The 16,934-nt window shown below is 34.6% G+C and overlaps 1 protein-coding gene across 6 annotated transcripts in view; it reads right to left on the bottom strand.

Moving 5' to 3' along the window:
- Positions 1–16,934, bottom strand: part of MFF (mitochondrial fission factor) — a 37,893-nt gene that overhangs the window by 6,783 nt on the left and 14,176 nt on the right. For 2 of the 6 annotated variants that reach the window (XM_059928841.1, XM_059928844.1), the window contains 5 exons: positions 14,556–14,644; positions 11,749–11,823; positions 7,050–7,208; positions 3,373–3,405; positions 1,789–1,848 (listed from right to left, as the gene is read on the bottom strand). In XM_059928841.1, the coding sequence (XP_059784824.1) occupies positions 1,789–1,848; positions 3,373–3,405; positions 7,050–7,208; positions 11,749–11,823; positions 14,556–14,644 (416 nt within the window). The remainder of the gene's footprint in view (positions 1–1,788; positions 1,849–3,372; positions 3,406–7,049; positions 7,209–11,748; positions 11,824–14,555; positions 14,645–16,934) is intronic. The other 4 variants (XM_059928842.1, XM_059928843.1, XM_059928845.1 and 1 more) reach the window with 4 other exon arrangements.

The following is a 16,934-nucleotide window of genomic DNA, read 5'->3' as shown; positions in this document are numbered from 1 at the left end:
TTTGTTACAAATGCCACTGAAAATAATTCAAAAATACTTTAATAAAGAATGTAAAACAATTTTTAATTGTATAATCCTGCAGTGTCATCATTCTGAACGCTGATTTTAATTACACAGGTTGCAGTTTCAATGATAGATGGTGCGTACTGACTTTAGATAATCTAGAACGATCTCTAAATGTTCTTTTTATGGCTAAATTAACTGGCTTTCTCCTAATCTGCCCCTTCCTTCATGGGAACAGAGCAAATATTCTGGAATACCGAGAGTAACGGCATCAGATAGAGAAGTTAGCTACTAAGTTAGTAGCTGCTAAGGACTATGGCTTTACAAACATCTGAGTTAATTGTTCCTTTGAACATTAAGCAGAATTCTTAAACAATTAGTGGAAAAAATAAGGGTTGAAGATTCCTCTTCTCTACACTTTATCCTCAAAATAAAACTTTTCTATTTCTGTGAGGTCATATATGAGATAAACAATTGGGAAAAAAAAAAATCAAACAGTAGAAGCAATTGCTTCAAAGGTAAAGGGACCCAGACTGAAGAGAGAGAATGAAGTATAACTGAAAGGGACTCCCACAGTTTAGATCCTGAACTAACTAAGGTTTTAAATATCTGTAAAGGAAATCTTCATTTGCTAAGAAATCTAAGGATATGACAAAAGACTTTACCTGTGTAATTTGACTTAAAACTAAAACCTGTATTGATCAGAGCTAAAAACTCTGTAAGAAATTTGAGTCAGATCACTGCCTGAAAATACTTTCACAGAAAAATAAAAGGATCACAAACTTACGAGAAATACACAAGGAAAAACTTAAAATGGACTGAGTTAATATTGTTAAAAGAAACAAGTCAGCAGAGTGGAAAGGGACCCCTAAGGACACACACTTCAATTTTCTAACCTGGATTCAGTATTAATGAGAAACCAATTATTTCCCTCTTTTCTTGCCTAAAAATGAACGTGCCAGCTTGCTTCCTCTCATCATAGAAATAATGCTGCCAGTTTTAAATCTACTGCTACAGATAATCCATTTCTGCTTAAAATAAATAAAATTGGCTCTGAAAAAATTACAGAAATGGTATCTGTAAATACCAACCAATTTTTTTTTTTTTTTTTTTACCCTAGAAGTTGGGAAATGAGATTTTGGCACCTGAGAACCTTAAAGTATTCGTATGTGCCATTCTATCTGTCATTGTGCATGACAGGAAGAAATAACTACTCAGGCTAAGCATATCTGAAAGTGTGAAAGGGACAAAAATAAGAGACAAAAGCTTAATCAATGGATGACAAAAATTCTTAAAACTAAATTCTCTTTCTAAACATTTAACTTCTCAGGTTACCAATGCTGATTTCCCCCAATTTAAGACGATGCTTTACAGACACATTTATCTACACACTGAAAGTGACATTACAGACAATTAACAACTAAAAAGGAAATGCTGGACAGAACCTCAGGCAACAATTAAAATGATGCACATAAAACAAGGTTTAAGATTATTTTTTTCTGTGTTTTAGCATGATTGCCTATAAGCTATTAAAACCATGTTTAAATACCCTGTCACTGATGTTCCCATGATAATGTATCGTAACTATTTTTCTTTACACTCTTTTGGCCAAATGTCATGAATGATTAGATTCACTGTTCTCAGAGAAAAACAGGATGTACTCATAGAGAAAAGCTGTAGAGATTCAAGCTATAATATAAAGGCGTGGCTACTACATGCATTATGTCCTGCAAACTACACGTTCGGTCAACTCTACCCTGGTAATTACAAAGTCTCAAAGTTTACCTGGCGTTGTCATGATGAGGGTTAGAGGTGGCGGCAGCAGATCCACCACGCAACACAGGTCTAAGGCAGGTTTTTGCGGGAGAAGGCACAAGACAGAATCAGGAACCAGAGAGTAACAAGATAAAAGCAAAAATAAGACAAAAATAAGACAAATAAATGTCAAATATGTTTGTATGTTTCAATACAATATATTTCAAACACTTCAAATATCTTTGTCTCACTGTTCTCCATTTTATGATTTTCCTAAGTTTAATATTTTACAATGTGGTAAAAAACAAAGGGAACCTACATTTTCATAACAAAATAGCACCAGCATATAATTTTTTTGGTGCTTATATTTTGATTTATGAAATTCAAGACAGAAGACAACTCTGTTCAAAATGTATAATTTCTCTCTTCTAGTTGGAAAAAAACTCACCAGCAACTTTAGAAGCATGTCAAGAACTGGTTAGTAGCACCTGCATCATCATGGTTGCTCATCTGATATCAAAGCTCTATCTCAAAAACGAAAAATTTCCAGAAACTCCCATTTCTCACAATTCCTTGCCTCCCACCTCATTAATTTTGCTTAGTGCCTGATACCTTAATATAGCTGTGTCTCATTCAAACCCTCAGCTCTCAAGAGCAAAACTGCAAGCCTCAGTTCTGGAGCTAAGGAGATCAGGGACATGCTTTGAGGGGCATACTGCAGCACATTACAGGAAGTGCAATCAAATATGTGAGTCTGACCTTGAGAGACAACCAGGAGCGACATACTGGACTGCTGGAAATGAAGACTAAGGTGCACTGGGTTTTCACCGAGTACATACTTTGATTCTAGAGGGCAATTAGTTCTCTACCTAGGTAAGCAGTAACCTTTCCAATAAATTTTATTTTATTTTTTAAATCAGAAAACAAAAGCTCTACGTGGTCACTGGTCAATTTCCCAAAAAGTAATCAGCAATATTTATAACCAGAGAAAGGAGACTGGGGTAGAGAACCTATATAAGGATTTGAAGAATTATTACATTCTGTTTTGAATGTCTCCTTCTCTACAGACTGATCAGGTTTTGCCTGAATTTAAGTATCAAGACAATTCTTACAGTAAACATTTAGTACCAAATGCACTATTTTTTTTCTGTAAGTTGGCACAGCTGTAGAATTTTGGTTACAATACAAATCACTATTTTATGTCAGGTCAATCTATACAAGAAAATTTTAATGTTTAGCTTGTATGTTTCCTAAAGGCACTACTGGTGCTTAAAGAAATTTTCCAGAGCCTACAGGATAAGAGACTTTTGGGTCAGATGTTAGACTTCTATTTTGTTGGCTAAAGAACAGTGAAAAATTACATATGCTTGAGACAGGTTTTTAACTCATCCCATCCTACTAATTAATTTATTCTGTGACATTAGGAAAACTTACTTAACTACAATCCTACATTACATTAACATAAGAAAGGTTAAAAATGAAGCCACCGCTTTGTGTTACATAAAGCTTTTTTTAAAAAAATCATACATTGCTCAAAAGGATCTGCCATATTCAACATATTCCACCACAGAGATTTCCCTTTTATAATGCAGAGCCAGAAAATAATACAGTTACCTTTCACAACGTATTTCATTTTGTCTTCTCACACTGGCAATTGACACATATAATATAAAAGTAAATTAGAGAGATATCTGGCAAGGTTAGAAACTTCAAGTACCACTTTCTACTGTAAATATGACTTAATACATTATTTTAAGTTTGAAAATATGTTTTGTAATTAAAGTGGCAAAAGGGAATGAGATTCAAGGCTCTACAAGTTCCCGCATTAACTTGTATACTGACATTTTTGAGTAAATAAATGGTCTGACTTAGCAGAATATGTTTCTTTGCTAAAAAAAAAATGGAAACTTCTACAGTAAGTAAACAGTTTGGATGTATCAGGAATTATATGAACATTTTAAAAATTAAAAATTTAAATTTAAAAATTATAAATAACAAACACTGTTTCAACTGCAACTTTGCATTTCTAGGTCTTCCAAGTAATATATTTATATGGATACTTGCAAAAAATATAAATTATTTACATACTGGTTTCTTATTCTTTTCATTCAAAGCTAGTATAATCTGTTAAAGAAATAATCAACCTCCCGCCCCTTTTTTTGGGTCATGCCACGCAGCATGCGGGATCTTAGTTCCCTGACCAGGGATCGAACCCTCGCCCCCTGCAGTGGAAGCGTGGAGTCTTAACCACTGGACCGCCAGGGAAGTCCCTCAAGATCCTTCTAAAAGTAAAACTTAAGCATGCTGAACATGACTAATCTGTCAATACTTAAATAATGTTCTTTCATAGGGACTAAGTTTCTTTTTAAAAACGTTAATATTTTGCATTGGCAAGTGAGATACGGAGCTCTAGCAGGTGTCAGAAGACATGAGCATTTCATAACTAGCAAGGACTAAACAGCATTTTAAATCCAAAGAACATACCTGGTGCTTGTCCCAGGTGTTTGGGTAAATTTCTGACACCTCAGTTTTCCAAATGCACAGCACTGACTTACGTAAATAAACTTTTCTAATGTATACCTAGGATTTAACTTTGTTTTCAGATGAACTTGGTTTTAGATCATATAAGTTCTCAAGATGAGAAAACAAAAATACATAAACCTTTCAACAGTGTCTCTCAAAGTATAAACTAAAAATAGTTCTTATGCCAAACAACTGTGAAAACGCATTATTTTATGATAATAAAACAGGCAGACAGGTTTTTTCTTTCTTTCTGCCAAATAGTTCTAACTTAATTTAACTATACCTAATGTGATGGCTTAAGACCAAAGATAAGATATTGCATTAGCATAACAGCCAGGAATCAAAAGCAGAAAGGAAAAAAAATGATGTACAGAGCAAGGAACATAAAAGCACTTAAAACTTTATAAGCAGTATTATTTTATAGTCATGCAAATAGAACATTATCCAAATTTCACATTCCTATTTCTTGTATCTGGTAAGTCATGCTAGACAGTTCTCGTAGTAGAAATAAAAATTGATTTGGCACTTACAACTCTGACTAAATCTTGCTGAACATTTGATCATAAGAAATTTCAATGCAATGGGGAAAAAAAAAAAAAAACCTTTCAAAATTGAAAGCATCCAATAACACTAATGAGAATCTAATCCTCCAGGCTCCAAGGTGTGTATCCAGGAGCAAAGAATTATTAATACAACTACTTTATGAATTTTAAAAATCTCATTTAAGTGAATAAGAAAAGATCCTTCCCAGAAAAGGGAATTTTAGTTATCAATTTATTACAATTTTAAAAAATCACTTAAAGCTCAAAATAGTTTTTTATAAATAAAAGAATACAAAGTAAATTTTGTAATTAGTAAGATTTCTGATTTTGTACTTGTGAGCTTGAGGCAAAATTTTTCCATTAAGGAGTAAAAAAATCCAACTATTTTTCCATATACTGCATTGAACTGTGTATATGTAGGGGGATGGGACAAATAATTTTAACGTACCGGGGCTTTGTCATCTAGCTATTATTTAATCTATATAGGATTTATAAACACCTTTCTCATTCAGATATTTTCACTATAATAGCATTTGATATGATATAATTTGACCTAATAATCCAGTCTCTTCCAAGGACCTATTATAATTAAAAAGTTATAGAGGATACCTGGTGAAGAATAAATCTATGTTAAGGAGGGAGGAGAAAACAGGGCTTTGGAAATATTAGTCAGGTGCCAGGTACTTTATATTCAATATCTTTTTAAGGATCTCCCATGACACTAAATAAAGAATTTGAGTCCATTAACCCTATATCTTAAATAAAGGCAGGGGAAGGGGGAAGATTCCTCATAAGAATCCAGAAAACTAGGTTAATATTAGTATTACCCTTCTTTTTTAAAAACAGATGAAGAAAATGAGGCCCAGAGAAGCTAAGCAATTTGCCCAAGGCCATCATGTAGCTAGCTGTTCAGTGGGGTGGATCAAGATTAAATCTGACCCTCTCCCTCGATCCATGTTTTTTCTTCTGAACCATGATGCTTCTTACAGGCTCCAAATATTCTAAGATAGTCCTTGAAGCTTCAAAGAGATAAGAGGGACTCTAAACCTTTGGGGAGGGATATAGATACACACACACCCACACATGCATACACACCTATACATGAATACATATATACATAGATGTATATATAATTTTCCCCCTGCCATGAGTTTTCTCTCCTATGCTCTTTCTGGTGCAGCTTTAAGTCCTTGGGCCCACACATATGGGAGCCCTGGAAAGGGTCAGAAACACTAGTCGAGCAGCAGGAGGTGAAACACCTGGGGCTTATGTGAGGATCAAAAGCACTTAATAACAAAGTTTGTTCACAGCAAGTCATAAGACATATCACTTCCTAAAGTAAGAAAACAGGTTTACTGGAAGGGCCAGCAAAATTTATTGGGAATTCTTCAAAATGCAAAATTAACAATCTAAAAAAATGATCATGAAAATTCAAACACTGACTCACAGAGTTACTACATAAAATGTTTAGAGTTGAAGTGAAACTGACTGTACCTTCCTCATACTATGCCAAAAAAGCTCCCAAATTCCATCTTTTTAAAACACCATCTAGTAATGAAGCAAGGAGAAAAAAGTATTTGAAATAATGGCAAAAAATTTATTTGAATGAACAAGTCTAAGTATACTACTACTGATTTTACTTGGAGATGTTCGAAAGTTAGATACACTATCCATACTGAAAAAAATCAGCATTAAAAAGACAACAGCACCTGGGATTTTCAGTACAGGTCTGGAAATCCCTAGTTAAGAAGAAAGAAAAAAAGCGTCCTGGCAGCTACACTGATATCATCTTCTCAGATTTGCTTCCTAATCCAACCACATTAGTAACGTAAATGATTAAATCAAAAGACTTACTGAAGAAAATGAGTACAGTTCAGTCCAACGTCCCACACTCAATCCAAAAGTATCCCTCAGCATATCCCAAAATGGAATCAAGTACTTGAAACAGCTCAACAAAGTCTTGGGAAAAAAATCATATACTTCCCGTGTATAATTAGTTATTAACTGAATTCCCTCCCTGACTGAAGAGAAGCTAACAGAATCTTGTGAAATGTGAATTTTGGACAATAATTTCAAATTAAAAGAAAGCAAAGCAAGCTGTTTTAAACCACTGCATCTGAGAAAGAGACGAAGGTGCAAACATAAAAGGAAGACACCACAGTCCACTAAGGAGGAGCCAAAAAATATGCAGTAAAGTTGTGGCAAGAGTCACTGATGGCCAATCACCTGCGATTTTCATCCAGCACATCCAAGATCTGCTGGTAAGCCCTACGAGTGGAAGACTGGATAAGCGACAAAATGCCACGAGCAGAGGAAAGATTAGCTCCATCTTCAGGTAGCATACGGGGAGGACAAACCCGAACCTGTTGTGGCGATGGTGTCACACTGTTTACACAAGCACAGCAAATGAAGAGAAAAACACTCAAGTCAGATTTTTATAAAACTTCAGCTCAGCAGTTTCCCCCAAAATTCATATTTTAAGAATTACCGTTTTCTTGCCCATTTTTCCCACCCTTCATTTTCCCCCAAAAGAGTCAAGCCAAAGAAGTTAATAAACATATTAAATTGTTTTAAAAAACCAGCTACCATGCAGCATCGTTAACTGTAGCTTTAAACATCAAATTAAACAAACTGAATATGAAGGACAACTTGAAGAGGGAAGAGAACTACACAAGGAGTATATTCAACCCCCAGCCTCGGAGAAGCTCGTTCTTTGCTTTGTGTGTATATTCCAGTTCAGTAAACCAAGCCTCTAACAAACAACACTGCACTGCGACTCATGGATGCGCAGAACAGCAAGACAGAGAACCCTGGTATATATACAGGCGTCAGGGTTTACACGCATGAATCCTAAGTGATTCCATGAAAATGCCATTTCAAATACTTCACAAAGACAATGAAGCAATCTGAATTTATGACGAGTAAATTTAAAGATGAATTAAAGTTTCAGAAAGCGAACAAAAGCATTCTGATTAATTACATTAAAGCATATGTTCCCTAGCTAAGTGCCTAAAACATAAAACTACTCCCAATTCTGTGAATACAATGAAAAGGTAAGGATGGATGTCAAACAACTATTTCTGGGTTGCTCAGTGACAGTAATCTTGATCATTCTCTCACACGTGAGTTGCGATTCACAATTTCTCTGGCTCCACTGACAGCACCTCCTAAAAGCTGAGAGCATTTGAATGAAGGAATTTTACAATTCTAACCTGAACTCTTTCTTTTCAGAGGCCTGTCTAATGTTAGAGCATGCTCAGCCATATGAGGTATTTAACTGATATATGGACTTGGCATATGGTTTGTTGGAAGAGGTTTTGTTACAATAAGAGGACTATGGGAAGTGGGCTCAATATTTTTTCTCAGCGTCAGGGCAAGAACGCCTTAGACTAAACCTCATCCTTGTGTATTCTGTACGAAAGGGTGAAAGTGGAGCAGACAGTGAACAACTGAAAAGATAGAAAATTTTATTTTGATTTGTGTAAATCTTTTCTAACTTAACGTGTATTTGTTTGGGAACCACAAAATAAGTGGAATAATGTTTGAAAGGGTAACTGTCATCTAATATTATTCCCAGAGTCCCAGAAAATTAAAAACAAAATCTTCTCCACAATTTTGTGAATAACTTTCAATGTCTCGATGATCCAAAGTGAGAAGTACAATAAGCATGAAAACCATGTTTTCCAAAGACTACTTAAAAGAGAAAGATTTAAGCCAAATCTTGGCATACTGAGAGATTAATCTGTCGGGGCTGATTCACCAGAGGAATTAGGCCTAATCATGTCAAGATAAATGCAATTTTTCAGACGCAGGTTCATGGATAGTTACCTTAAACGTCTGTCCACAGACTAGGAATCTTCTGTAATATATATAACATACCAACAACAGTATATATATATATAGCTTATCAACTGACCCATGGTACTTGGCAAAACCCACACTGGGTATCCAAGAAGAGTAAAAGAATCAGTATATCTGGGACTCAAAGTCTAGGTACTAGCCTTGCACTCCTAATTCTCTTTAGGCAGCATGGAGAAAACCTGAAGCTCTTGCTCTTTGTGAGAAACCAGACGGAATTCATGTTAGAAAAGTGTCACCAGAGGCAGGAATAAAGTGGCCACTTCTGTGTCAACATAAACAGGCAATCCATCTTACACTCTTCTTGATAGCAGTGCCAACATACCTGGATAAATTTATACTTAAGCAAGTTTTAAAAGACTAATCAGTACAATATCTATTGATACAATGAAAGCGTTTGTCTTCGTATTTTGGGGCTGAATTGAACACTTCACAAATCACTTTGTACTAGTAAATAAATTAGCTACATACATATTAAAGTCTATAATGATCAATATTTAGAATTATAATCTTAGAGCAAAAACGCCGACAAACTGAATCCAAATCCATAAAAAAAGTTTGACGGATTTTTCCCATTAAAATTTAAAAGGGAAGAAGGCTTCCTTTGATAGAACTCATTTTGTCAGAAATAAGCAATAGGAATTGTTTATTAAGTTCTAAAAGTACAAGTTTTTCCTGTCCCTACACAGGAAATCAGGGCATCTAGCATAAATTATTTTCAGATTAACTGCAAGGAATTCTTAACATGGAAAGCACAGAAGACTGAGTTTTAAAAACAGTCTATAAGATCACTTTCAATCCTAAGATTCTATGATCACACAAAACTGGAATATGGTCTTAAATGGAAAAAAATCCTACATGGTCCGTAATTGTAACTTAATAAGAAAACATGTTTATGAAGAAAGATAAAAGTTAAATTAAGTCTTCATCAATACTAGTAAAGATATTTCATCAAAGACTAACATCAAAAACATATTTGGACTTCAGGTTGTTTCTGAAAAGTAATTAGTTTCAAAGATTAGTAAGAAATCTGACTTTTCATTAATTTATACGGCAATCTTTCATAAACAGCAAAAACAGAGTAGGAAGTATTTTATACAACACTTTGGGCAGTGTACGTATAGATTAAATGCCCTTGATTGTTAATATTTATTTCTATCTACAGATGAACTGAATGATTAAATCATAAGATGACCATAGTTCACCCTAATTAGAAGAAACAGTCTAGCAATTCTTTCTTCTTCAAGCTTTAAGCAGTCTTGCAAGTCTCTTTACAAATAAAAAAATTTAAACTCAGCCATAAAAAGGAACGAAACTGGGTCATTTGTAGAGACGTGAATGGATCTAGAGACTGTCATACAGAGTGAAGTAAGTCAGAAAGAGAAAAACAAATATCGTATATTAACACATATATGTGGAACCTAGAAAAATGATGAACCGGTTTGCAGAGCAGAAACTGAGACACAGATGTAGAGAACAAATGTATGGACACCAAGGGGGGAAAGTGGTGGGGGGAGGGGTGGTGGTGTGATGAAATGGGAGATTGGGATTGACATGTATACACTGATGTGTATAAAATGGATGACTAATAAGGACCTGCTGTATAAAAAATAAATAAAATAAAATTCAAAAATTAAAAAAAAAAAATTTAACATCAAAAAAGAATAAGCCCCATTTTAGCAACTGGTCTGGCGCTAGCTGGGATGTCCAGCACTGGCATCAGCTGTGGCGGGAAACAGTTCAGAGCTGAGTTTCATCTCTGTCCACTCATCCACCCAACCAAAGTGGACTGACTTCTTGGTTTTTTTTGTTTGTTTTGACACATGAACTATTGTGAAAAATTAAAAAGTAAACATATTGCAAAGGCACTGAGATTATTTAAGCAGATGGTATAATATTAGTAATTTAATAAAAATGCATGTTGATGATAAATTGATCCTAGTAATGTTACAAAACAGCAAAATCTGTTTTCTCTCTTTCTTTCATAAAAGATAAGGAAATTTTGAAGAACGCACTTACATTCACCATGCTATTTCATTAGTAATAGCTCTCTCTCATGCTTACAGGAAATCTTACTACACAACTGCTGAGTAAACAACACTAGCCAATGTCAGAACTCAAATTTAAAAGATTTACTTGGCATAACTATGTCATTATTACAAGGTAAGTCCAAAGTCAAACACCTCTTTCTGCGTGGGTTGTCATAGGAACAGTGTTTCTCAAACTGTGAGGATAGTCTCTTTGGTGAGGGTCCAGCCTCTTCCAAAAATACAGTAAAGGTAAAACAGTAAAAAGGGGGAGAAAAAATTCTCACTGAAACACAAATCCTGTACCATGTCTTTTGAAATTTTAAATAGAGAGAAAGCTTTAATTTGTTGCCACTAAGGTAACTGACTAGTTCTTAGAAGCAATAACAAGAGAATGGGAACAGGAGAAAAATCATTGGTTGCCAGACTGGCTTCTGATACTTAAGAACTACATTAGCTGTTGAATCTTACACTGCACGCCAAAGTGCCCCCTCCCCTTAGGAGGCCAGTCATTCCCACACCTCGTTCTAGCACATGTACAGAAGGAGTGGGTTTAATGATCTCAAAATATTCTTCCAAAGCATAATTTTAATCTATGGAATTAAAAAAAAAAACTTAATGACAAACTACACTCAGACTCTTTGTCCTTCTGGGTGAAAATGAACAAGAAAAGACAGTATGCTAAAATTTTCAAAAAGATTGGGATCACTGAACCTCGTTCAACTGAATCTATAGAGGACTAATAGGCCAACCAAAGCAAAATGAAGGAAATGTAAAAGGATGCTTGGTGTAAATTATTCCATTTTACTTTCACCCTTATACCCAAAATCATACATAACTTCCTTGGTCTAGTTATTTTTCTTCTTAACAAAGTTTATGATGACAGCTTGAGAAATCCTGAAACAGAGGTACTAAAAAGCCAAACAGTAAGAGAATTAGGGCATTACATGCCAATTACCTGGTGAAATATTAGTACAACAAAAAGCCTGCAAAATTAAAACAACTCCTGTTTGTGAAAAGCAGAGCAGATAAAATCTTACGTGTACTCCGGTGCAGAAATCGGTGCCTGGAACCTTGAAATTTTATTTCTTGGGGCAGAATCTGATCTGTGCCACCTTAAATAATAATTATGCTTCTTTTTACATATTCAGCTTTTATAACACAAACAGAAAGCTAAATATGATTCTACTGGTCAATCGTTTCTGTATCAATAGCTGACAATAATCAATCCTATTGTCTCTTGAAAGTAAATAAGAAAACAAAGGCCAGTGTTTCTGCTCTTATACCCATATAGACTTCTATTCTTAAAGCCAAGGAATAAATAAAGTGGAGGCAGGCAATGGTTCATGCACAATGACACATAAATAATTTCACATTACAAAGAAAAGACTAAAGTAGGTAAAGACAGGAAGAGTCTAATAATTACTTTGGTAGAGGTAAAATACAGCCGTGTTATATTAATAGTTTCTTCCTTACCACATTGCCAACATTAAATAATGTGCTCATTATATAAAAATTCTAAAGTTCACTCAATGTAGATTCTTAAAGATGAATACAATTATAAATTATAAAATTAATAATGGTAGAAGAAAGGGCAAGGTTACATTATTAACAAAAAGATGGTTAAGTATGTTACCATGTAACGGTAACATAAATAACTACCAAAACAAAAAGTATGGTTGAGTAATGTAAGCAATTCATTGCAAAAATTGTATAGTTAAATATTCATGTTATTTTTACTACCACAAATTAAAACATGAGATTCTGTTTTATTTAAAAATGCCATTAAGGCAACTTAAAGAAACAAAGAATTCAAATATTAGTTAACTTTGTTAACCTTTTCTGTTATGAGGACTTACATTATAGGTAACTGCAAAAATATCTATGAACTAATCATTTACTCTAAATCATACTTCACTAGGCTGGTTTTGTATATAATAGAGCTGTTTCCTTTCTCTTCAACTGAACTCAGCTATCAATAATATATACTTTGTGGGGGAAAAACCCAAAAATGATGCTATAGTAAAACAGTCCTGTTTTTATTTCACTAATGGGAAGTTTCAAAGTAATTATGGACCTAAACAATAAGCCATATCTTTATATAATAGGAAAGTTTATTAGAAACTTTTGGTGCCTTAGAAAATATTACAAATAGAAAATAACAAAAGCCCTCAGGTGTATGTTTAATCATTCTGAGAGGGTACTAAATATCAAGAAGCTACCTTCACCATAAATTATATAGTCTTTTCACCATTTGTGTAACATAATCGAATATATTCTAGAAAAATGGATTCCATGGACTGGCTGACATCACTGTAAGCCAGGTACCTTCAGGGAAACATACAGTTATCATAAAAACTTCATAGTAATAATGGCTGAACCTTTCAGATAGGCCTTCCCTGAAGGAGACATATATTCTTTTAAACTTACTATCTTCCTATATACCCCTTCAGAATAACTCTAACTACTTTAGGAGACATTTAAAGATTCCCCAAGAAATGAGAACCGTTATAGTTCTCCTTTGCACCTAACACAAAAAAAGAGACCCTTCCCCCATCAAAATCTCTCTGCATCCCTATACTCTTTAGTCAAGTCTGAATTAGAACTTGATATGGTTTAACAGAAACAGTATAATTGCATTGTGCTCTAGTTGTTTTGTATGTAAATTTAAATGTTTTGCTTTTAGCTAGATCTGCAAGCTCTGTGAGAGACGTATCATCTGATTCTTTGGCCATTCCCAGAGAAACTAATATGGACTTTCCTGGTGGTCCAGTGGTTAAGACTCCACACTTCCATAGCAGGGAGTGCGGGTTCGATCCCTGCTCAGGGAACCAAAATCCCATGTGCCGTGTGGCCAAAAAAAAAGTCAGTTTGAGAAGCTAATACGATTGTTGATATCAAATATGGTTCATGGTGAATGAGCTTATGAAAACTGACTGAAAATTTAATGAGGAAGAAACATTAATTTATATTAACAATCTAAATCATCAATGGCTTTGAGACTTAAAATTCTGACCAGTTTTTAAAGGGATATTTTATTTTTAAAAACCCATTAATTTTAATAAAACAACAAAAAAGCACTTGCCCAATTTAAAACATCTTATAGTGGGGTAGCTTTAAGATCAAGGTATAACAGAACCAAATGAGCAAGAAAGGTTTACACAAATAGTCTGTTAATGTATTTAAATTTTTGGAAAATGAAAGGGATCCAAGAATTCAATGACTCAGTAGGCAGAGAGCTAAAAATTAATCCTGGAAAGTAAAAAAATTCGACTTGCTTACGCTACATTGTTTACCATGGCTCACGAGAAGCAGAGCTGGAAAGGGCTAATCCTGTGACAATCTTATAACAAACTGAGTAACTTGAAAATAAAGATGCTTCCTTAATAAAGTGTTTTCCTTTTATTTTATATTTCCCCCCCCAACCTACACGCTAGATAAGCATTTCTGAAGGCTACATAGAACTGAGCACTTACTTTTATCAATTTTTCTTAAGTATACTTCATAGGAGGTTCCCCAAATAAGCAAATCATATTTATAGAAGACTATCATACACACAGAAGAGGATAAAAGTATTGAAAAATTCTCACAGCTAACAAAATGGTCAGACTTTAAGGCTATAAAGAGTATTGCAAAAATATAAAGTTGATGTAAATGCATAGTAGATTTCAAACACTATTAGAATTATTTTTTTCTCCAGGTTCTTAGGCATAAAACATACACTTCCTCACCTTTTTTAATATCTGAGAGTTTAAAAAAAGAAGTAAATTATTTAGAAAAGGATGGGACAGACAGTATATGGAGGAAACTTAACGAAGGAGATACAACGCTTAGTGGTTCTACTCACATGGAGTCAGTCCTGACCAGCTGTCCGTTTTGGCGAACAGCATTTTCACTCATAGAGCGCTCTCTTTTTAGCCTGCCAACTGCACGGATCTGTTAGGCACAAAGAAAGGGAAAGGAATAGAGAACATTCTTAATAGCCTAGTACCTGCTTAGCATCAAAAGGACCTTTATCAAAGGCTAGCCACAAAATTTACAAAGAACATAACCGAGAACTGCTACCAGGTATGTGTATTATACGTAGACATGTTAAAAAAAAAAAAAAGAACACCCTACTTATTATAATGCAGATGAACTTAGGAATGCTTATCTTCTTTACAAAAGTAGTTACTTCTAGTTTCTTTTTAAGTATCAATCTTACTTGGTACAATTATTAATATTTTTATCATAATTTATACAATATACTTACATTATTTAAGAACAATTTACAATAGTTTTTAAAAGCACAAACACTATAGGACATGGGATATATTTGTACTCAAATAAGTGTTCCTGGCTTCCGGGATTAAAACAAATTCAGATTTGGTTGGATATCTGAAAACTAGACTTAAAAAAAGTTTTATTAGCTTAAAGGTTTTAGCATTCCAGAAATAGCCACAATCTTCCATCTCACACGCTCTTCTCACAAAATGTTATCACTGACCTCTTTCCATTAAGGAATAGAATCTATGTTCCCTTCCCTTGAAATTGGGTACTCTAGTGACTGCTGCAGAGATGATACAATGTGACTTCTGAAGTTATGTCATAAACAACAACAAGGCTTCTGCCTTTTTACCCTTCCCCCGGGGGGCTGTTCGAGATTGGAACAATGACACCATGATGTGAGGAAGCCCAAGCAGCCACACAAAAGGCCATGTGGAGGTGCCCAGCCAATAATCCCGGCTGAGGTCCACACAACAGGTAGTATCAACTGACATGTGAGTGAGTAAGCCTTTCGATGACTGCAGCCTCAAGCTGTGTGAGTCATCCAGAGCCTTCGATACTTCCTAGCCTAGGCCCAGATAATATATAACAGAAATAAGCTTTCCCCATTATGCCTGATGCAAATACCTCACCCGCAGAATCCATGAGCAAAATTATTTGTTTTTGTTTCCAGCCACTAAGTTTAGGGTGGTTTATTAAGGGGCAATAGATAACTAGAACAATGGTAATCATTAACTTCACTGCTTTTTTAGAACTTTTTTTTTCTTTTTTTACTAGAAACTCCCATGGTAACTTAATGGTTAAAGAAAAATTTGAACTTTACTGTAAAGGACAACTGGTGTGTGAACCAATAGACTTGATAATTAAGATTTTCAAAAATGCACACCCAGTATCTATTAATGCTCAAAGACTTGGGCATAGATTATCAGGTTATAAGCACCATCAAAGCAGAATAAATCCTGTATTTCATGCCAGCAAAACTCAAAACTACTATGCAGCACATAATTTCAGAGACTGGTTTAGATTTGGTTATGGTTATAAACCACTTACCCATCCAAACAAAAGAAAAAAAAAAACTTCTAAAAACAGAAAAGGAGTTGGTTCAGAGCCTACTGCAAGAGTTCTTTACAGTTAAACCAAAAATCAAAATTACTTGAAGGCGTTTATATATAAAAACTAACACCTGCACAATCAAATACACTTTATTCATAGTGAGCAGTACTGGGTTGGCGTGTGAGAATCCCACTGATACTTGCCTTCCTACCTACTGCACAGTTGTGCTTGCTTTTTCTAGAGAACAGTTCTTCCACGTTGTAGGGATCAAGATGAATTTTCTACTATATTAGAACTGTTCCTCCTGCTATGTGGTAAGAACTAAGATTCAGCAGATAGGAAGAGACAGGACAAGACAAATTAGTCTATGACTTCAACATAACCTGACAAAGTAGAGAATCCTAGGTCTACCGTTATTTTCGCCATTTGAGACCTGATTTAAATTATATCTTAACAGGAACATTAAGCTCGATACTACTAACATATTGGGGGAAAAGACAACATAAGACAAAAGCATATATTTGTCATGCCTTCATATGAGCAGCCTGTATACTGTAATACCAAAGAACTTTGATACTGCCTGAGGTGATAAGGAACACAGTGATCTTTTAAATACTTTCCCCTTTAGTTCACAATCATGATGGTTGTTTTTTTCAATTCAACGATTTTTTTAAATTAATTACGTTTGTTCCCAACATTATTGAGATCCAATTGACAATTCAAGGTTTTAAAATGTCATTCAGAACCATCCTGCATTGATTACCCATTATAAAACTTACAGTTTCCAAGCTTCAGGTAACTTCCTGGAAGTTAGGTCACAGGGTCTTCTGTGTCTAATTATAGGCATAAAATTCTCCTCTAATGTGCTTATACTCTGAGTTACTTTTGATTGTTCATAGAATCCTGG

Source organism: Balaenoptera ricei, chromosome 7 (genome assembly GCF_028023285.1).
Source record: "Balaenoptera ricei isolate mBalRic1 chromosome 7, mBalRic1.hap2, whole genome shotgun sequence".
NCBI classification, from domain to species: domain Eukaryota; kingdom Metazoa; phylum Chordata; class Mammalia; order Artiodactyla; family Balaenopteridae; genus Balaenoptera; species Balaenoptera ricei.
This window is presented reverse-complemented; position numbering and strand designations above follow the sequence as displayed.